A 22,555-nucleotide genomic window follows, 5' to 3' on the forward strand; every position below is an offset into this window, starting at 1 on the left:
TCAACTTTCAATATCACTAATAAATACTTTTGTTTTTTCACTCACTTTTGTAAGCTAACAGGAAGATTTTATTTTAAAGAAGGAAAAAGTCCAGAAAATCTTGCATTTATTTCAGTGATGCTGAAGAAGTTAAGAAAATGATTGCTTACCAAGGATTAGTTCCAGCTGTTAGCATAACAATGAGTAAAGATGTGAGCACACAGCTATATTTTAACTTAGTTTAAAGGCTCAAATTTGACTTCTGTGTCAGGAAGAACCCTTTATAAGAGTTGTTCCAATTTATTATTAATTTTCGCAGGTGCTTTGAACACTCATAGTTTACCTAGTTAATCAACTCACTGTTTAAGGCCTTGCCACTATAGAAAAGTAAATGATGGTGCTTACTCAGTGAAATTCATAGTGTTTCAACATTAGAAACAACCAATATCATATTCTTCAAATAAAATGTATTCAAAAAAATTGAATTGCGCAGTAGGATGGTTACAATATCCATGCTTTATTGCTTACAGATGCCAGAGAAGTTTCTTCCAGAGACGTTCACAACTGACAACATAGCTGGTTTCCTGGAGAATGAATTAGGCGGGGAGCCAATGTACCCAGACCTACATGATGACCATCCTGAAAGTGACCACGAGGAGGGGGAACCAGCAATGTATGATGATGATATGGAGGAGATGGATGACCGTCCCCCAGATCTTGGTGTTGAAGAAGGTGAGAAGGGGTTGGAATCGTGGGGCCCAGATTATAGTCCTAAAGTAAAATTATATTAGTGTCAAGTAGTATGTTGCCAATATGTTGAGAAGAAAGTTCTTAGATGTCAAAAAAATATAATCTTATTGCAATCTCTATCATTGTTCTGATAGATATAAGATTTTGGATGGAAGGATTGCATTTGGGCCTTTAGGAACAATCTAGGGTCAGATATACATGTACATAGTTAAGTTGTTGTTGCAGTTATAAGCAAAATGTTGGACACTGCTGGAAATTTTAAGATATCCACTTACTACGGTCAAAGATTCCCTTGTGTCTTCATACTTTATGGGTGTATGAAAACTGGTTTAGTGCACGGCTAGTGAAGACTGAATGATTATCCATGTTCTGACAAAATGTTTTCTTACACGGTGAAATGCATTTCTAAAATATTCAATGTTTATTTTTAGACTCATTATTTGCAAAGTTTTTCTGCAATAATCCCACAACAATGTTGAATATGACCGTTCCAAGATAGTTGAACATAGTTAAATGATGTCAATGTCATTTTCAATGTCATTTTACTGCAATAAAACATAATTTGACCAATCACAAGCGTCATTTTTAAGTATTTGAGGTTTTCCAAAGATTTTGCGGAATATGAATGTAATTTAAGGATATGCATTCATATAAGGCAGCGCAAAAGGAATGTTAATATTTATGTCTGATAATTAAGTAAAGAGAATAATTGTCTGAAACAGAGATGCATCATCGTTATTACATGCAATACATGCTAGTTTCAGGTCCCATAATATCAATACATGCTAGTTTCAGGCCCCATATTATCAATACATGCTAGTTTCAGGCCCCATATTATCAATACATGCTAGTTTCAGGCCCCATATTATCAATACATGCTAGTTTCAGGCCCCATATTATCAATACATGCTAGTTTCAGGCCTCATATTATCAATACATGCCAGTTTCAGGCCTCATATTATCAATACATGCCAGTTTCAGGCCTCATATTATCAATACATGCCAGTTTCAGGCCTCATATTATCAATATATGCCAGTTTCAGGCCCCATATTATCAATACATGCCAGTTTCAGGCCTCATATTATCAATACATGCCAGTTTCAGGCCTCATATTATCAATACATGCCAGTTTCAGGCCTCATATTATCAATACATGCCAGTTTCAGGCCTCATATTATCAATACATGCCAGTTTCAGGCCTCATATTATCAATACATGCCAGTTTCAGGCCTCATATTATCAATACATGCCAGTTTCAGGCCTCATATTATCAATACATGCCAGTTTCAGGCCTCATATTATCAATACATGCCAGTTTCAGGCCCCATATTATCAATACATGCTAGTTTCAGGCCCCATATTATCAATACATGCTAGTTTCAGGCCCCATATTATCAATACATGCTAGTTTCAGGCCTCATATATTCAATACATGCTAGTTTCAGGCCTCATATTATCAATACATGCTAGTTTCAGGCCCCCTATTATCAATACGTGCTAGTTTCAGGCCCCATATTATCAATACGTGCCAGTTTCAGGCCCCCTATTATCAATACGTGCCAGTTTCAGGCCCCCTATTATCAATACGTGCCAGTTTCAGGCCCCATATTATCAATACATGCCAGTTTCAGGCCCCATATTATCAATACATGCCAGTTTCAGGCCCCATATTATCAATACATGCCAGTTTCAGGCCCCATATTATCAATACATGCTAGTTTCAGGCCTCATATTATCAATACATGCTAGTTTCAGGCCCCATATTATCAATACATGCTAGTTTCAGGCCCCATATTATCAATACATGCCAGTTTCAGGCCCCATATTATCAATACATGCTAGTTTCAGGCCTCATATTATCAATACATGCCAGTTTCAGGCCCCATATTATCAATACATGCCAGTTTCAGGCCCCATATTATCAATACATGCCAGTTTCAGGCCCCATATTATTAATACATGCCAGTTTCAGGCCCCATATTATCAATACATGCCAGTTTCAGGCCCCATATTATCAATACATTCCAGTTTCAGGCCCCATATTATCAGTACATGCTAGTTTCAGGCCTCATATTATCAGTACGTGCTAGTTTCAGGCCCCATATTATCAGTACGTGCTAGTTTCAGGCCCATATTATCAGTACGTGCTAGTTTCAGGCCCCATATTATCAATACGTGCTAGTTTCAGGCCCCATATTATCAATACATGCTAGTTTCAGGCCCCATATTATCAATACATGCCAGTTTCAGGCCCCATATTATCAATACATGCCAGTTTCAGGCCCCATATTATCAATACATGCCAGTTTCAGGCCCCATATTATCAATACATGCCAGTTTCAGGCCCCATATTATCAATACATGCCAGTTTCAGGCCCCATATTATCAATACATGCCAGTTTCAGGCCCCATATTATCAATACATGCCAGTTTCAGGCCCCATATTATCAATACATGCCAGTTTCAGGCCCCATATTATCAATACATGCCAGTTTCAGGCCCCATATTATCAGTACATGCCAGTTTCAGGCCCCATATTATCAGTACATGCTAGTTTCAGGCCCCATATTATCAGTACATGCTAGTTTCAGGCCCCATATTATCAGTACATGCTAGTTTCAGGCCCATATTATCAGTACGTGCTAGTTTCAGGCCCCATATTATCAATACGTGCTAGTTTCAGGCCTCATATTATCAATACGTGCTAGTTTCAGGCCCCATATTATCAATACATGCTAGTTTCAGGTCCCATATTATCAATACATGCTAGTTTCAGGTCCCATATTATCAATACATGCTAGTTTCAGGCCCCATATTATTGAAACTTATTACTAAAGTTTTTATTTGGCCAATTGAAATAAGTTATTAAGCCTGTTAACCTTAAGAAGCTGCATTAAACTGTGACCAGAATCCCTAATAACATACAACTTATAATTGTTTTCAGTTGAGAATCAGGATGATAGAGTAGCAGAGGCTGTGTTAAAGACCAAGAGGTTACCCATGACCCTGGATCGTGTCCCAGCCCTTACTGACAAGACATTCCCCTCAGTTGTCGGGAAGGGAACCATCACTCTTGTCCTCTTCTACTTCCCTTGTAAGACCGGGTAGTCCTTGTTGTTTTATTTGGTGAAGATAAGTTTGTGTCTGACTGTAAACACACACATCTGTTTAACAATACCTCAAATTTGACCATTTCATTTTGTTTTCTACTTGTGAGTGCATAAATAGACAAATTCAATAAGAAATGGAGTTGTTCTATTTAAGTTTTCACAGTCCTATAGGTCCGTGCTGGTGTATTATGTTCCATATACAGTTAACACCAGAAATTTATTCAGTATAAATGTATGTAAATGTTTTCAATGGTGTTTCCCCAAAATCATTGTTTCGTAACATTTCAGTTGATTCTATAAGCATGGCCAACCTTCGTATGTTTGGTGAGTCAGTGGAGAAATTGAGTGAGCAGACAACACTGAGCATTGCCCGTGTGAACTGTTATGACTGGACAGACGTGTGCGGTCGGGAGGATATAAACATCTACCCAATTCTCCGCATCTATCGTTTGGGGAAAAAGGCTTGGGACTATTCAGGGCCGCAGGATGTTCAAGCCATGTTTACAACCATGAAACTGTGAGTTGATCTGTTAGTTAAACAAAGCTGTTGTTGACATTAGGATTTGGTAGCAAAATAAATTAGAAGCCAATATCAGCTATTTAATCAATTGTTGGTAGTCCTTTTGAAAAATCAAACAGTCATATTTTGAGAACATTTAAACCTACAAATAAGTAATGACATTAAGTTTCTTGTTAAATTCATTACTTTAATGTTCAATCTGATGCATATAGGATTCTAAATTTCTGTACTCAATACATTTAATGACCATTGTATGCATTGTTTTTACTATAATTGAAAACTGCTTGTCTTTTTGTTTCAAAGTATTTGAGAAAATAACTCATTTTGGAAGTAACTCTGGCCATTACACAGGTTAGAGTTATCGCCTCCTGTGTATGTGCAAGATGGCAGCGTACTGATGGAGTATCTCATTGGTCGAGGTGTTACCGTGGAAACCAACTTAAAAGGCGTCACCAACATCACCGTCACTGGAATCTTCTCAGATAAAAATAAAAAAGGTGGGCTGTGCTGATTGTTCTTCTTGCTGTTCTCTTTTCTTTATTCAATACCAGTTTGATGCAGAAGTCTGTTGTTTTTACTTGTAGAAAAGACAAAAGTCTTAAATAAAATATTTATGATATTATAAAAAGTAATTTAAACCATATATTTACATATCAGTATTCAGTTGTAGTTTTAAACTCGGCAGTTAAAGACTACCTTGTAGATTATATGATATACGTGTACGAAGGTATTTTAAATTTAAAGACACTTGTTACCTTTCTAGAGATGGAAATATTCAAGACACTTGCAGAACAGTCAAGGGAGAGGATTATGTTTGTCTACTCAGACATCAAGGAGGTTGATGTAATGTGAGTGTCTGACATGGTTATAACTGTTGTAAACATTTCAATAACAAAGTTTTTATCATATCTGATAGTAAGCCAAAACATGTCTAGACTTTAATCTGAATTTCTGTAACCTCATTTCAATAATTATGTTTGATGCTTTCTTTTTGCTGAAAATATTTTCTCCTTTAAAAAGCAATTAAAACAGCTTGACAAACTCCAAATGACATGATAATTATAACTATACTGAATAGTGTTTTATCTTGATATCCATGATATCATTACAGTCCGGATATCCATGTTATCACTACAGTAGAACTACGGTCGTTCGAACAGGCGGTCGTTCGAGAACTGCCGGTCAGTCGAGGCCGAAGCACAGTCCCGACATTTATTCCTTCGATTTTGATATAAATCTGGATCCAAACCAAAATAAGTCGAGGAGTGGAGCACCACTGCTGGTCACCAATACACAAATCATGCACATAAACCTTATCATTACCTCCAGTTCATAATTTCACACATTCTCCCGAAATCATATTTCAAAATAAACAATGGCCAGGTGTTAAAATTTACGCAATTGTTAAAATTGCAATGACAGTTGAAAGGAAACTGATAAGGTGTGAAAAGACGATTATCACTGTTTTAGCATGATAGCTATTACTTGATAAGGGCATTTGAGAAGATAATTAAAATTTAAATGAGTTATTAACAAATTAATAAAGCACTACCATAACTATCTTACATTGAAATCTCTGAAAAGAATTCCTTCTTATGATTCAACAGTTCCGCGTGACAAACAAGATGTGCCAATTATCCATCCTTGAGTTTGCGAAACTTAAATCTGAATAGAGCCATAATATGCACTGTCATATTCCAATGTTGATTGTTTGTCAAATTAAACTTTTCTATTCATTCATTTATTGGTTTTTGACAGCCTTTGAACATATGAGCGATTTCCACAATGCAATACATAATCAGTAACAAAGTAAACAACCAGTATGACATCTTCAAACATCAAAAATACATTACAAGACAGTTCATTACAGACTAAAATGGAAAGTCGAGGATCACTCGAGGTTTTAGCTCAGGCCACGGCATCCTCGAGTGATCGCAGTTTTACTGAATTTAGAGAAAGTCTTAATTTATAATATTGTACATGTATTCACAGTGCCAAGCAGTTCAAGACTGCACTCCCTGCAGTGTTTCTCTCCAAGTATGATGACAGTATCCAGCCTGTGGTCACATTTCAAGGAAAATTCCACTTGGATAACCTCCACACTTTTATCACAGACAACAAACTACCTAAACTGGTACAAGATTTAATCAACCAAAAATTTAAAAAAGGTTACAATGCAAAGAGTTTGAAGATTTTGGAAAGCCGTATATCTATCATTAGTATATTTCAAATCTGTTGTTTAATTTTAATGTTTTTTTGGCATTATGGAAATACAGGTAAACTGCAGTGCTTGAACATTTGAATATTGTTGATGTACGTACAATTAATTGAGTTACTTGTAAATTCAACTTATCAATGTCAATCATCTTAGCTCCTGCAATCCTCAGCTTTATGCGGTTGAAACATAAACCGTTCTGTATAATGGAGGTTGGAAGGAATACTACGGTTGGTTTACATTGAATTCTATTGAAGGTTTACTAACTACTATTTTCCAGGGCATACTGACACCACTTATGTTCCCAGAAATCCGACAGCACTTCTCCAGTCTCCTGATTGTGTTTACCGACAATTCTGACAAGTCACAAGAGTCAGCAGACATTGTGCGCGAGCTTGTGAAGACCCAACATTTCAACAACATATCCTTCAACATGATGCCTGTGTATGTTTTTAATGGCTTATTATTGATATATCTTTGCTGTTTTTGATATTTTCATTTGAACTTTGTACACAATTATTATCATGTTGAATTCCGCTACCATATGATAAAAAAAGCCGGAAATGTATTTATTTCTTCAGAATAATAAAAGCTACATATCAGATATATTTCATTTGCACTGTCCTATGAAACTCAATGTTTTTATATGTCAGTCTGGAGACATTGAGTAACATATATGTATTTTGTTCACAGGTCTGACAGTTCTAGTGTAGGATATAAGGTTTTGAAGAAGTACACAATGGATACCAGCCTGCCCCACATCAGCCTTGTAAACCTGAACAAGGTCGGTCACTGTCTCAATCATTATTATACAAGCAAACCAACCTTTGAGCTTGTCTGGGTTGGTTTATTTAATAAGTAGAGATAATGTCATAGCCTTCATGAGATCAGGGCATGTCACTATAGATAATGCCTCGTGTGTGCTTATGGTCTGGCCAGTATTGGGGTAAAATATTGCCAAATTACTGAACAGTCAGTATTAAATGTCTCAGATGTACTATTGGTAAATTGATAGTATAGGCATATACTGTAGTAGCTTAATAACTTTACCTCATAATGCATACACTCATTTAATGATAGTTGCTGATATTAAACTTGTAAATATGAATAAAGCCCCAGTCACACATATCCTAAGACCAACTCATTACCAATTATAGCGGTCTCTTAAAGGTTTTATGTTGTTTTCATATGCTGACTGGTTGATGGCAGTCACTGAATTATTTTTTGTCAACAACTGAACTCTGACCTCTTGGCATTTGGTTTCAAATGGTTGCTGCTTGCCGACCATTTGAGAAATGATCTCCAAAATTCTCAAATATGACATAAATGTGCGTGTACACAATAATCAGCTATCATTCATATGCAGAGTGAAGATTATACAAAATTTAAAGACTAGTAAGGCAAGGGCCCCCTGAGAGTGAATGTGTGCTGGCCTGCACAATATGCAGCAGGATGGAAGAAACCTCTGCCGATGTCACCACCTTCGCTACCACCACAACAAGATATCATGCCAAACCAAATGACAGAGACCCTAGTTGAGGAAGATGAGTTAAAACGTTCCGAAAGGAAGTCAAAGCCCAAGGAGTAACATAGCTTTTCGAGCTGGGGTAGTGGCATATCCATGCTGTATCTTTCTCCTTCAATAGCTTTTTGAATAATGAGATATTTATCTGGGCTGTCCTTAAAATAACCGTGAACAGGGTGTCTTATTGTTGCCGATTGGTTACCTACTTGTTGCCAACTGTCATAGGAGCAGTGGCTGATGGATCGGACTACAAACTCTAACTGGTCACATGACCAATAGCCAACCATACACCAACTTAATTTACATAGCATTTTATGGGTTTGGGGCGCCAGAGGTTGTCATTGGTGCATCAGAGGTGTTGAGTAGGTCGTAAGCTATGTGTGACTGGGCCTTTAAATGCCAGTTTAGGCAAGCTGAATAAATTGGCTTGGCATATTTTATATTTGCTGAAGAATGTGTAACACACTCTGGGTCATCCATTGGCCTTTGAATATTATGAACAATTTGGAAAGGTTAAAGAATACATTCTGCTTGTTTACATTCATGGGCTAAATTGAACTCAAACATAGAGCTTGCTGATGCAAAAAAAATCAGCAAGATGGGTACATTTAATTTAGATGTATTCGACATTGGTATTAGAAATGTTACATTGGACCAACTGTATATGACATTATGATCATCCTTATGACTTAGATTTTTACTTGTCACTGTTTTAAAACAGAATGTTTGTTATGACTTTAATAGAACAATGTAGCTTCAAAGTGTGAAATGAGGTAAAAATTAAAAAAATTGTGTATTTTTTTCAGAATTAATTTCGTAATGTTGGTTGGCATACACAAGCTCCAAATTTTATTCTTCTTTGCAATGGAAATATGGCACACTAAACAGCTTTGTAATCTTTTACACATACATGTACAAAATGTCAAATTGTGTAAAATACAACAATTTATCTATGGTTCTTAACAGAAAAATACAGAATCACTTAAAGCAGTCAATAGCATAATCATTGATGACATCATTGTGGTGTTCTGATGAAGCTAATGGTGCCTGCCTTTTCTTCCTCTCCTCATGTGTCTTAACGGCAATGTCTGCTTACTTTTGTTTGATGTGCCTATAGTTTCAGAGAGTGGTTCTCCATACCAGTATGTACAGACAGTGTTCAAGGTCTCAGTCACAATTGTGCACAGCCACATAACAAGGAAAACAAATGACTTATTCTTTGTAGGGTTGCTGAAGATTATAAGAATGTTTGTGTTATGAAGATGAAATGTATAAACAACGGATAGAATATGAAATAGTGCCATCAGAAGGTCATACAGTAAACTGTATATGCTGCTTTCCTGGTTCTGAGGCTCACAGCAAGTGTCACTATTGCCTTGCAGAACAGCCTTGTTTTTACTGTCTTTTGGTAATTTTCTTGGCCTCCTTTGACTTTTTCCTTTCATTGTCTTCTTCCTTTTTGGTGACCATAAAGGTTTTCTCTGGCTTTGATCATGAAGACAGTTGCTTGCATCTGTGTTTTGGTCTTCATGCTGTTTAGTTGTACAGTATTGTGGTTCATAAGCTTCTGTTATTATTTCATCATTGGAGTTGTCCATGTCTCTCTTAATGCCACTGTCTTCACTGCTCTCAGACCTGACCATGGTTGGAGTTTTCTCTTCGATTATTTCTTGGTTGTCAATGCCATTTGTTTTGAGTTGAGTTGTGTTTGTATACCGTAAATGGAGGTTTGATCCAAACTTGACAGTGTTACAATTGTCTTTTTTTTGCTTTCCATATTTCCAAAAGGTTGGAATGCTCATTGGGCAAAAATTGTACAGAAAGGCAAATGCAGAGTTCTTCAAGTTGAACATTTGTACAAAGTAGTTTGTAAGTTGTTGTGTGGTAAAAACACTATATTTGCATATTTGCAACCGTGTGTACACATGTCCCAATGTCAGCTTCTTTTTGAGATTTGTTATATTCTCTGGAGCCCTTCCTTCGTCTAGTAGTTGTAGATTTTCCATAAAATTTTCTTCCCCTTTTTCAAGCAACATGTCAATCTGTGTGATGAGGTGGCCTTGATCTTTTTTTGAAAATTTAATGGGTAGCAAGTTCCTGTCTGGTAGCATATAGTAAGGAAGTCTGTTTTCCTGTATGCATGTCTTTAAGAATAGAAGAGCATCTTTGATTCTTGTGCAAAGAAACTTTGGCTTGAATTGTTCCAGTGGTCTTTTTTCTGCTTCCCATAGCACAATGTTTTTCATCACAAATGATGTAATCTGCTGACTAATAGGCTTGAGAATCTGTTTTCCTATTTGTTTCAAGACAACATAAGTCTTAGTATGTGTATTATTGAAAGATCTAACTAAGGTGAGTTCTCCCAATGTGAAACAAACACGCCATTGTATGTCTTGATTTTTGGTTCTTTTCTGCCCTACTGGAACTAGAAAGCAGGGCAAGGATGGAACATGTTTGATAATTGCTAAAGAGGGCCACTCATGTTCCCTTTTTCTGCTCTCCCATGATTTTAGCAGGTTATATGCAGAGCATGGAAAGCCACGTACATAATCAATTGTGTGATCTGCGTCAGCAGGCATTGACATCATTTTAAAAAGGATCTTTTCAATATGGCTTTGAGTAACAAATTTTGGTAGTGATGGTCCTTTTCTGTCCAGGTAAACTGTATTTCGCCCTATGTGACCTTCAGCCTTGGCAAACATGTCATCATTTTCTTCCATGAATAAGTCAGATGATAGGTATATTCTACCATTTCTCTTAATGATAGCATGTTCCAGAAATTGAAAGTTTTTATTGTTTGATCCTTTGTGTACCAGCTGAAGCAAATAGTGTCCGGGAGAGCAAGATTGGGTTTCTCTGTAAAAGGCTATCTTGTTTTCATCTTTTACTTCAATATTTTCTAAGCATTGAACAAAGTGATAAATCTGTATAACATCAAGATCACTAACAAAGGTAAATCCAATGCCTTCTCTTTGACTTCCAACGAATATCCTGTCAATGTCATCTCGTTTCTGTATTTTTTGTGCAGATAATGAGCGTGCAATGGATGATTTGTCCATATCATGTATTCTTTCTTGTATGTGTTGTTCACTATATCCAAGATCATTTAGCAGTTGATCAAGTATCAGGGATACATATGTTGAAAAAGGTTCCGACATGTTAAATATTGTGTACTCTGTTGTAACCTAAAACAATTCAGAAATTAACCCTGGTAATGTAGTTTTGGAAAATTTAAAAATGAACAATAAAAATTTATAACAAGTGTATCAAACATAACTTAATTAGTGATAAATTGCCATATATTTTATCAAATTATCAAATATTTTATCAAGGTCATTTAACATATTTGGTTACCTTTAATTTGTTTAATGATAGTGTGATTTCTTCAGTGTTTTATGCGAGTTTTATCCGTTTTCAAACACTTTGCTCCAAAGCCTTCTCAATTTAAAGCCCGCCACTCCCTTCCCATTAAAACTTTGCAAGGTTAACGGAGCTCCAATCATACTGAACTGCGGGGATCAATATGTCTGCAAGCTTTATATACCAGCCGGGTCGCCAATAGCAATTGACCCAATTTAGTGCACTTGTGTACAAACATTCGAACATTTGAAGAAACTATGCTATAAATACTGCTTTACTAAGAGTTTTACAACATTTTTGCTGTGATCTTAAAGTTGGTCTGTGGGAAACCAGAATATTTAGAAAAATCATTTCATTTTGAACCAATCACAAACAGCTACGTTGTGTTTGATAACAAAAGGTAAAATAGGTCAGATTTGTGATTCATAGTGATACTGCATACTTTAAAGGGGTATGCAATCATAAATTACATTGCTTACATTGATAACCTTTAAAATAATCAGTTTAATATTGCAGAACATAAAATTATGATTGTTAGGTGTATCGCTATTTCACTTTGCTTGACCCGAAGGTTTATCGCTTTTTCACTTTGCTTGACCCGAAGGTTTATTGCTATTTCACTTTGCTTGACCCAAATTCATGGAAAATAAAACTGAAGTAAAATTTAAAAAATAAAAGCAGTAAAACGTTCAAAAAAAAGTTTAATCTTTTTAGATTGTATAACATTCCATGCATTGTTTGAGAGTAATAATGGCATGAACGATTGTCTTACTGAATGAGTTAAGCCTTTAATTTCTTTTTCAAAAGTCTATTAATGATTAATTCTATATCATGGAATGCTGCCAAATGTGTTTATATTTCAAAACTTCATTCAGGTTGCTGTATATTTAGTCACAGGGATTTCCAGTTTATTTCTTAATTTAGGTACCTTATAGCAAACTATTAAATGATCAAGTACAAACCAATTAGATCTTATTTAGAAGTGCAGTATATTGTGTTTTAAGTATCAAATAGCATAATTGGCATTTAAAAGATTCCACAGTTAAATCAACTTGTTAATGACCAAAGTCAGGAGTACGCCATGTCCATTGCATTAGCAGTTGTGATTCCTCCTAAGATTCCATACATCTTTTACATTTGATTCTATCTAATTTAGCCAAATGCTGAGACATTAAGAGCAAAAAAAGAAATAAATAAAATATGATTCCTCTATATAAATAACTCTTTGATTATAAAGAGTTAGATAAAGAATTTGTTCATAGTTAAACCCTGAGGAATAATTACAGTGAAAAAACATGATTGTCAATAGGTCAAGTGAGGTAGGAACTTGTACTAGTTGATGATGCAAGTGAACAAAACTTTATTTCAGGAAATATCCAAGACTAAAAACCATGTTCTCACAAAATTTAACAGTTATAATATAAATCCATTCAGATAGCCAAAAGGTTTTCTCTTCTTCCATGATATTGAAACCATAATAAATAATAAGAATGCAGGCTTTGGTCTCAAATACCTTTTCTACACATATATTCCAGGGTGAAGTGTTCAACTATGGAGAGCCGGAGGTTGGGCTGCCTGTCCTTACTCAGTGGCTGGAGGGGGTTACCCAGGGCAACATACCCTCGGAAGGTCAACATCTCCAAACATTGTAGACTATTGAGAATAGGTCACCTAAAAAGTGTTTCTAAAGTGTCAACGTGATAAGAACAAGGATGAATTTTTAGCTCGACTAATCGAAAAATAAGGAGGCTTTACTACTTGTGTTGATGTTGGCGTTGGCGTCCGGTTCAAGTTTTAGGGCTGGTTGGAATTTTCACTTATATCTCCAAAACTCTTCATTTTATTCAATTATTACTTCACACAGTTGTTCAGGACCATCACACATTGAGGTTACATATCCTTAATACAAATTGTGGCCCCTGATTGACTTAGGAACTTAGGTTTAATTTTTAGGGCAAGTTGGGATTTTCACTAATTACTTTTATACCCTGTATTCAATTGATAAAATACTTCACACAGTTGTTAACTACAGTAGTTACACAATTAGGTAACGTAACTCCATATTTACTCTAAATAAAAATTATGGCCCTTGAGTGACTTTTTCTTATTGCTTTAGACAGGCACATTTTTTATACTTTTAACCAAAGTGAAACCTGGTTATTAGAATGATGTATGCCGGTGTTGGGGTGGGACGGCATGAGGGCTGTGTCAAACTCAACTATTGTAAAGAATGATTTTAGTTAAGTTTAACAAATGGTGACCAAACTTATATAGGAAGATTTTATTTAGACGTTTCTTGGGATTTTATTTCGGGCCCCTAAGGTGAAGGTCACTGTTACTAAAAATAGAAAAATAGTTTGTACTGAATAACTTTAGTTAGGGTTGACATATTGCAACCATGCTTTGTATATAGGAAGAGTTTATAGAGGCTTTTCATGGGATTGTGTTTGAGGCCCCTAGGGTCAAGGTCTAGGTCACTGTGACTAAAAATGGAAAACCGTTTGGTACTGAATAACTTTAGTTAGGGTTGACATATTGTGACCTAACTTGGTATGTAGAAAGTTTTTATGGAGGCTTAACATTGAGCTGCATTTGGGGCCCCTAGGGTAAAGGTCAAGGACAGTGTTAATGCTGATAGAAAAAAGTTTATACTGAATTTCACAACAAAGGCTGAAGTTCTTCTGTCAGTTATTGAATACCTGGTTTCAGTGCATTGCGGCATTTCTTGTTTTCTTTTTAGTTTGTCTTTTTCACTATTGCCTTTGAAAGGCACATATTACATCATTATTGTATTCATTTCTAAGACAAAGTGACGTATAGTCGAGCGACAGCTTTTGTTTAATTATATTTCTTTCTGAGTTCAATATTTATAATTGTATAAGACCTCTCACTTTTATTGTTGATTGAATAATAAGATCAGTTTTAAGAGTTCAAACTTTTATTTAAATAACATGGTTTTACAAGTTCTCACATAGAATATTACTTTTAAATTCAATTATTTTCCTAAATTAGGCAAAAAATACTATTAATTTTACCTGATACTTACAGTGAAGCTGACTTCGGGAGACTGGACCCCTAAAATCAAGGGCTACAACTTCCTGAAGATTATGGAGTGGGAGGCAGAGCGTGACAGACGCAAGCAGAAGGTGGTTGTCAAGAATCAACCAGTCCCTGATGAGATACCCATGGGTACGTGAAGTGGAGAGTATAGGGTGGCAGTTATTGGTTTGGTAAAAAATGCCTGCATTCTTACCAGGGCCTCTTAAAATTTTGAATGTCTGTCAGACATTTTCGCGATGTGTATTCTGTAAATAATTTTTGGGGTGTGGCAATTGTTAAGTGGCGCTTTAGAGCCATCATAGCTGATTTAAAAAGTAATTGATACAGAATAAATTTTAAATGAGATTCTCAAAAAAATTCTATGGCGTTTCGAACAAGTTACGCTGGGATCGAAGTAATTGCGTTCGGTAGAAAGTGGTCAGACGACAAAGTGTCACATTCAAACCTATTATGTTATCTTTGTATATATGTATGATTGAATTAATCTTTTGATCATGTAATGAGGAATACGTTTGTGTTCAAATTACTTTATAAAAGTCTTTAGTTTATTTGCATAATGCGACTACAGTGGATAAACATTCCACTGTTTATCTTTAAGTAACAAATATATCTATATTCTATATTCATAATGAGGCAACCACAATGATTTCTTCATTATATTTTCTTAAAATGACTGAAGTGGGGCACTCAGTGTTCCGACTCTGTAGTTAATCAAGCCTGTCGCTGTTGATACCCTAAAGAATTAGGGCATGAATAGGTTAATTAATTTGTAATTTTAATGCTTTCGCTGATAAACAATGACAAATGCATTTATATTATAATGATTATGGCTCTTTGTTGCAAAAGTGTGACAATTGTTTACATTAGAAAGAGTCAGCAAATCTGACATCACTTTGATGTAATAAAACAGCGAAGTCAATTAACACAGATGTTATTGCTCTCAAGGATGTCCGCTAGAATTAAGGATAAGGTATGACACAAACACTGTTTGTGTATTACAATTTCTATTTTATTACTGACTACCATTTTGGACTGAAATTGAAAAAAAACAACAATTTTTGGACCAATTTTAGCCATTTTTAATCCCCGGCTATGGAGTTGGGAGGGGATTATAGGTATGCACTTCGTCCATCTGTCAGTCCGTCTGTCAGTCCGTCCGTCCGTCCGTCTGTCTGGCTGTAACATTTCGTGTCCGGGCTATAACTTACTTATGCATTGATGGATTACCATATTACTTGGTACAAATGTTGTCCTCATGGAGACCATGTGCAGTGACCTTGACCCGGGTCCATACCTCAAAGGTCAAGGTCACACAAGACATTTAAAGTTCAGAGTACACATGCTCGTGTCCAAGCTTTTTACATTTAGTAGTGAAGACATGCCAATTCTTACTGGCTTTATTGACCTTATACATTTCATGTACTTTTAGCAACAATAACTGAATTTGAGCCAAGAACTTGAACCAATTGCAATTAGTGCCAGTAATCTATCATGAAGTTTCGTGTCCATATTATGAGGATAAGATATAAATATTAAATGAAAGTTTTAAACAAGTTGCAAAGATTGATACTAAGCATTATCATTATATGCAACAAGTTTAATATTTAAAAAAAAACAATGGACACAAATGTGATAATATATTTATAAGAATTATAACATGTGTTTTCTCTTTAAAAGCAGTAAAACAATGTTATGACGTCACCACAATATATATGTATCACTTTATCGAAAATACTTAAGGCTTGCTATTTCATTGATGTTATAAATTAAGGTCTCATTTTCCTTCTTTTTTTTTTAGCCAAAATAACCTTGACATTGATCTTACCTACACTACACACAATATGAATAACCTTTTATAGTATGTTCAAATATCCAAGAATATTTGGGTTACCGATCAAACAACTAGTATTTCCTATATTCCCACTCTTGATCAGTGGTTGTGTACAATTTTGGTCAGATTCAACGTAACAGTCAGGTTTCGAGAAAAAAACATTTTTAGAAGCCCTGATTCTTACGCTAGTTGTGTAAGAGGCTTGATGCTGAGCCGCCTTGATTTAAATTTTCCTGACTGTTAGGCTAATGAAAGGGTTTAATTTGAATAATCCTGACTGTTAAACCAATAAAAAGGTTTAACAGCTGTGGACAAACACATGAATTCAATATGTTCCTAAAATGTCAAATTTGGGAAAGACTTCATTTAACTTAATTGTCATAAGACAGTACATGTACTAATTTCTCATAATACATAATTTAAATGATATACTGTATTTCTATTTCTATTTACTGTCCATTTTCAGATGAATATAGCGATGCAGGAGAAAAGATGGATCAACAAAGCAGGCTCCAGGAGGACCAGGATGACTCAGACACGAGACGTGACCTTCTGGAACTCCAGGGTTCACGCCTCTATAACCATGGACACGGGCACCACAAGGAAGGTCAAGGTCATGGACTAGATCAAGGTCACATGAAAGAGACTGAAGAAAAGATGGGTGTGAAATCAGATGAACATGATAGTTATAGTGGGGAGAGGACAGGAGTAGATGAAAACAATAATGAGATGAAGACCAAAACTATAGGAAAGCATGACCCGTCAGAACTTTAGATATTTACATGATATTTGTTGGAAGCCAAAACTAATGAAATGTATGCTTTTTTACACCAAATGATTAATATCACTCAATATCAATATATTTGGGATATTTATGAATCAGGTATAAATTGGAAAAAGTCTAGAAATTGCTTAATTTCAGTAAGTTTAGTCAATATGTCTAGAGTATTTCTTTCATACTTCATGTTATTTTTTTGAGAATAAAAAATATCACATTGTGTGATCAAATAGTAAGGGTATTGAAATCAAACTTTATATATAGTTTATTCATATTTACAACATATAGTCTGCTGTTGATTTATGACATTCCAGTTATTGATATATTTATTTGCTTTTTGTATCATTATTTTCTTACAATAAAACAATAGGTGCCATGAATCAAAAACGAATCTCAATCATACACATGTTTACATCTATTTTGAGAAATATAGCTTTACTTTATATTTTAATATATACATTACATATTTGGAGGCCTGTGACCCCATCTTATTTTGCTATCATTTTAAAGGAATTAATTAACAGAAAAAGAAAATGTAAAAATCACATTGCAAATCTACCCAAAGTACAATGTACATATAGACACTAGCAGATTTGGGGTGGGGTATGCCATATCATAGTTTTGATTTATTTGCACTACATGTCTCCTTCTGTATATGCCAAAAGTTTTCTAATACATTATTGTATATGTGTATATTGTGGTTCGATATATTTACATGAAGTGTTTTAGTACAAGAAAAGGAAAATCACACATACACAACAGAACAGAATTTAATATTAGTATAATGTATTAGTTTGTTTAAATACTTATAAGTGGTTTAGTGGTAAAATGTCTGCTTCTCAACCAAGTGGTCATGAGTTTGAGCCCACCTATGGAAACCTTCCTTTTGGCTGCTGAAAAAGAATACACAGTACTGGTTCCCATCCAGAGAATGTGCTCAAGGTGATTCATACCAGCTAACAGCTATCTTCACAATCAAACTAAATTAGTATAACAAATACCTCTGTTCCCTGTTCAGCCATGTTCTAATTCTACTATTATGTTTTTGTTTGTGCAACGTTTCCCAATACACATAAAATCTTGCTATAACATTAAGTTGTTTCTAACAGTATATCTTTAATCCTATTACTGTCTTACAAATTTTATTTTCTGTTAGATTTAATTGAATTTGTGTTTTCTTTATTGTTTCCATATTACATGTATATCTATATACACAGAGATACTTAAGAAATGCAAAACATGTACTTCAAAAACCTTTTCTTGATAAACGAAAACTGTCATGTCTTGTAAATTTTTCTAGCAATCCATAGGACATAATTCGCAAGGAATTTACTGAGCTTAACATTTTGTTTGTTTATCAGAAATGATTAATGAAGAAAATCTATTACGTTTTGAAACTCTCACAGTGTGCTATCATTTGTAAGTGATCTATTGAAGCTATATGATGTGTTCATTTCATGCTTATCATTTTCTTACATTATGTGCTGAGCATTATGCTTTATTTTCAATAAATGTAAACATAGCTTACTGTTCAGTTCTCAATTTCACAGAAGTCATCAATATAAGAACAATGTTTCTTAATTTTGCATTTATAGAAATACTATTATTGCTGATTGAACACACAACATAAATGGATGTATGACTATAGTCAGCTCAGAATATATATCTAAAGCATCCAGGAATAAACAGGGAAAGGGAAGAATCATGTTAACTGCTGTTGTTTATAGAACATGACTAGAGATATGTTTTTTATTATGTACACATCATCATCTGCAAGTAACATATATCGCATATGTTTTATGTTTTATGTTTGTCAGTGATCCACCTAGTGCAATTTTGCCGTATTATAACTCAGAAAACAAAATAGTCCATCATAAGAGTGTAATAACTTTGTTTAATGTGTCTTTTATGTGATTTAAACCAGCAATATATATATATATATATAAAAAAAGGTTTTTTGTGTTGGATGAAATTATGATCAACCTCCGCCTGCCCTTCTTTAAAGTTAAGACTAGCTTAATCATTCAATTTTGATCCGGAAAGTTGTATTCCACTATGCAGATTTTCATTTCACCTCGCTATCTTCCTGAAATGTGTCTCTAAAACTTCATGCCAGTTGACTAAAGCCCCAAGGATTAAAACACAGTACTTGTGTCCCAAGTGTATCAGAGAAGCATGAATGTTTTGGTAAATATTTATTAGGTCGGTCAAGATTCATAGATGAAAGGCTCTGTGGTACTATCACAGACAAACTGGTACATGCTTTTGTTATTTTACACACTTGAGTATGTCAGATAATCAAGGGTGAATATCAATGATTACATAAGACAATTAAGACACTTGCCATAGACTTAATGATCCGAAACAAAGGTAAACAAAGGCATGATATCAATATCAAAGGTACTTTACAGACGAATATGCATGTGGCCAGGGTCATGTTTTTAGTTGCATTTTACATTGAACCACCCAGGTTAAAATATTTTTCGGAACTCAAGTGCTAGCTTGCTAAAACTGCCTTGAGAAGGCCCTGAAAGTCTGTGGCACTAGGTTACAAATGGCTATTCAACGGCATGACGATAGAATTACTTCCAACTGTATAGGGCGATATAAAAAGGGGACAATGAGGGCCTGTGCTCTAATGGCTACCTTTATCTGGTCACTTTCTGTATAATGATCGTAAGACATGAAAAATCTGTCTATAAGCTTGGCAAATATCATATAATAAATGAAATTTTTGAAAGGAAGCGAGCTCTAATGGATATCTACCTACTGTATCAGATTATGAATAGAGTTTCTGGTGTTCATACCTGGTAAGTTTAATTTCTGCAATTTTGACTATTCCAAGGCCCAATATCCTGTCACGCATGAATGGGTCTGAATAATAAATGAAGCTTAAGACGTGTTCACAAGGTCATTGTAAAGTTTTACCAATTTTAAGGAGCCAAAATCCAGTAATGAATAGATGGATCTGGCTGGTTTTTCAGAGGAACTGAGCTCTTATGAATATCTAGCTACTGCATAAGTTTGGCAAACATTGGATTATAAATAAAGACTTGACTGTGTTCACAAGGTCAATTATTGTAATTTTGTTTAATTCAAGGGCCATTATCCAGTCATTCATGGACAGATGGTTGGTTTTTAAAAGAAACTGAGCTCTTAGGTCATAGCCTTGATGTTTCTTGTTTCACAATGTTGACTCAATGTTGGACAGGACAATTACATGAAACATGGTACTATTATTCAGCCCTAGTAATCTGGCAGAAAAATGAATCCTGCTCTATGGACTTTTTGTAAACATTTGAATTATATCTCTGCCTCGCCACTTATTCTTCAGGGTCACCTCTAGTATTCTCCAATCACAGACATACTTAATATGTATAGCAAAATGACCTATTACATTGTAGAATATTTCAGCAAAGATTTGTTAATGCAATAGTATGTTTGATCTTCTTGTCCCAAATACAATTTTGTGTGAAACTTTGTTTAAGCATTTGGCAAGGCTTGAGAATCCACCCTAAAAAAGCAAAACAAAACAATATGAAATAGTTTAACATTTTAATATTTTATTTGTTCTTGTACGTATAAAGACGTTATTTACAATATAGTACAGTATTGCACATCTACAAATGTACATAGCACAATTTATCTGGATGATTTGTGGTTCTCACAAGAGTCAGATCACCATGGAACTAAAATAATGGTGATAAAATGACACATAGTACATAAATGTAACACAGCTAGTTTATAATTATGTCTCCTGACTTGATAAATTCATTGATAATACACCTGCCTTTTACATTAAAATTAAGAAATGATATTAAACAAGTGACATTTGCATGACATTGTTTATCGTATTGTTAAAAATACACACTTCTTTGCAATAAATAAAACGACTTTATTATGTCATTAATTGTGGAGAAAGGCTTAAAACAAAGAACAATAAAACACGTTCACATACAGTTCTATAAATAACTTGACAAGGACAAACGATACAATACAAAGTGTAAATGCAATGTAGAATGGCATTTCATTTCATTGCACAATGAATGCATTGTTATTTAGTATTAACAAATTTCATCTAGCATGCAACCTAGTAGCACATAATACTGTTAACAACAGATTACAGATGTCACAAATACCTTACACGCCACAAACTTTAACATTTCCAATTATTTTTTACATAAATATCTGATGTGGGAGATAAAGCATGCTTTTGCAGTTTATCTGTCTTTCCACAATAAAGCGAAACATGAAAAGAACAAAAAACTGAATATGAAAAGGAAACAACTGGACGAGGAAAATGAAATAAAGTTCAGAAAAGCAATATTCATGCACACTTTAAAAATCATAAGAGTGATATCCTGCAAGTCTCTATGATTCTAAATCTTGGGCTCAAATAAAATTTCACAACTCCATCCTGGCCTACACATGGCTTCCCCTAGGCTTGCATGCTGAAGGTAAGCTAGTGTGGCTGTGAAATGGACTAGTCTAAACTTGTATGGATCAGGAAGTCATATGGTGGGATGATTGTTGACCTTAGCTTCGATTTAAGGTGTCCAATAAGGCTCGCTTAATGTTCTTGTATGAATCTTGATGTACAATGGTGTGGTGGTTGCCGCTAAAAGCACGTATACCAGAGGTTCAATTATGCCAATAGTATGCATGATGTCCTTGAAAAGACTGCAGAAGTGATGATGATGACGTGATAATTGCTTAGACCTGGCCTTCTGGCTGCTCCAGTGTCAACCATGGTGCTGATGGAGTGATGATTGCTCAGACCTGGCCTTCTGGCTGCTCCAGTGTCAACCATGGTGTTGATGGAGTGATGATTGCTCAGATCTGGCCTTCTGGCTGCTCCAGTGTCAACCATGGTGTTGATGGAGTGATGATTGCTCAGACCTGGCCTTCTGGCTGCTCCAGTGTCAACCATGGTGTTGATGGAGTGATGATTGCTCAGACCTGGCCTTCTGGCTGCTCCAGTGTCAACCATGGTGTTGATGGAGTGATGATTGCTCAGACCTGGCCTTCTGGCTGCTCCAGTGTCAACCATGGTGTTGATGGAGTGATGATTGCTCAGACCTGGCCTTCTGGCTGCTCCAAAGGTATTACCCGTGGAGTCATCTGAACACAAAATGGAATTATTAAAAACTGATTTCATCTTTTTACCCACATATATGATACACTGATGTCTGAATGCGACAGGAGTTCATTGAAGCTGAACTGACATAAAAAAAAAAATATATTAATAACATTGCTGATCTCAAAACATCTTTACTCAGAAATTCGTAATTCCATGGGCATACAATGTACTGAAATTTAAATTGCTTGTCAAGTACTGTATTTGAATTTGGTACATATCAATCATATCAAATTAATCTCTTAAATGAAAACCTTAAAACAGATTTAAGACAACTGCTCTTAAATAT

At 35.1% G+C, this 22,555-nt stretch overlaps 3 protein-coding genes across 9 annotated transcripts in view; 1 reads left to right on the forward strand and 2 right to left on the reverse strand.

Moving 5' to 3' along the window:
* LOC128207471 (thioredoxin domain-containing protein 16-like) overlaps positions 1–18,652 on the forward strand; it is a 38,983-nt gene extending 20,331 nt beyond the window's left edge. For all 3 annotated transcript variants that reach the window (XM_052910414.1, XM_052910413.1, XM_052910412.1), the window contains exons 10-21: positions 116–191; positions 510–711; positions 3,675–3,824; positions 4,129–4,357; positions 4,712–4,857; positions 5,124–5,208; positions 6,353–6,494; positions 6,856–7,019; positions 7,269–7,359; positions 12,996–13,089; positions 14,509–14,649; positions 16,818–18,652. In XM_052910414.1, the coding sequence (XP_052766374.1) occupies positions 116–191; positions 510–711; positions 3,675–3,824; positions 4,129–4,357; positions 4,712–4,857; positions 5,124–5,208; positions 6,353–6,494; positions 6,856–7,019; positions 7,269–7,359; positions 12,996–13,089; positions 14,509–14,649; positions 16,818–17,125 (1,828 nt within the window). In that variant the 3' untranslated portion in view covers positions 17,126–18,652. The remainder of the gene's footprint in view (positions 1–115; positions 192–509; positions 712–3,674; positions 3,825–4,128; positions 4,358–4,711; positions 4,858–5,123; positions 5,209–6,352; positions 6,495–6,855; positions 7,020–7,268; positions 7,360–12,995; positions 13,090–14,508; positions 14,650–16,817) is intronic.
* On the reverse strand, positions 8,696–11,781 carry LOC128207473 (uncharacterized). Its single transcript, XM_052910415.1, has 2 exons — positions 11,455–11,781; positions 8,696–11,285 (listed from the first exon to the last, which is right to left on the reverse strand). Exon 2 carries the CDS (start codon positions 11,256–11,258, stop codon positions 9,138–9,140), a length of 2,121 nt encoding a protein of 706 aa, XP_052766375.1. The 5' UTR covers positions 11,259–11,285; positions 11,455–11,781; the 3' UTR covers positions 8,696–9,137.
* A 2,015-nt stretch (positions 18,653–20,667) lies between the features above and the next one.
* The window catches only part of LOC128208954 (apoptosis-stimulating of p53 protein 2-like), a 29,587-nt gene continuing 27,699 nt past the window's right edge, over positions 20,668–22,555 (reverse strand). For all 5 annotated transcript variants that reach the window (XM_052912699.1, XM_052912700.1, XM_052912702.1 and 2 more), the window contains one exon: positions 20,668–22,250. In XM_052912699.1, coding sequence (XP_052768659.1) covers positions 22,203–22,250 — 48 coding nt within the window. In that variant the 3' untranslated portion in view covers positions 20,668–22,202. The remainder of the gene's footprint in view (positions 22,251–22,555) is intronic.

This window comes from Mya arenaria, chromosome 11 (genome assembly GCF_026914265.1).
Source record: "Mya arenaria isolate MELC-2E11 chromosome 11, ASM2691426v1".
NCBI classification, from domain to species: domain Eukaryota; kingdom Metazoa; phylum Mollusca; class Bivalvia; order Myida; family Myidae; genus Mya; species Mya arenaria.

Coding starts and splice junctions, on each gene's coding strand:
- LOC128207473 (XM_052910415.1), bottom strand. CDS start 11,258: ATGTCGGAACCTTTTTCAACATATGTATCCCTGATACTTGATCAACTG.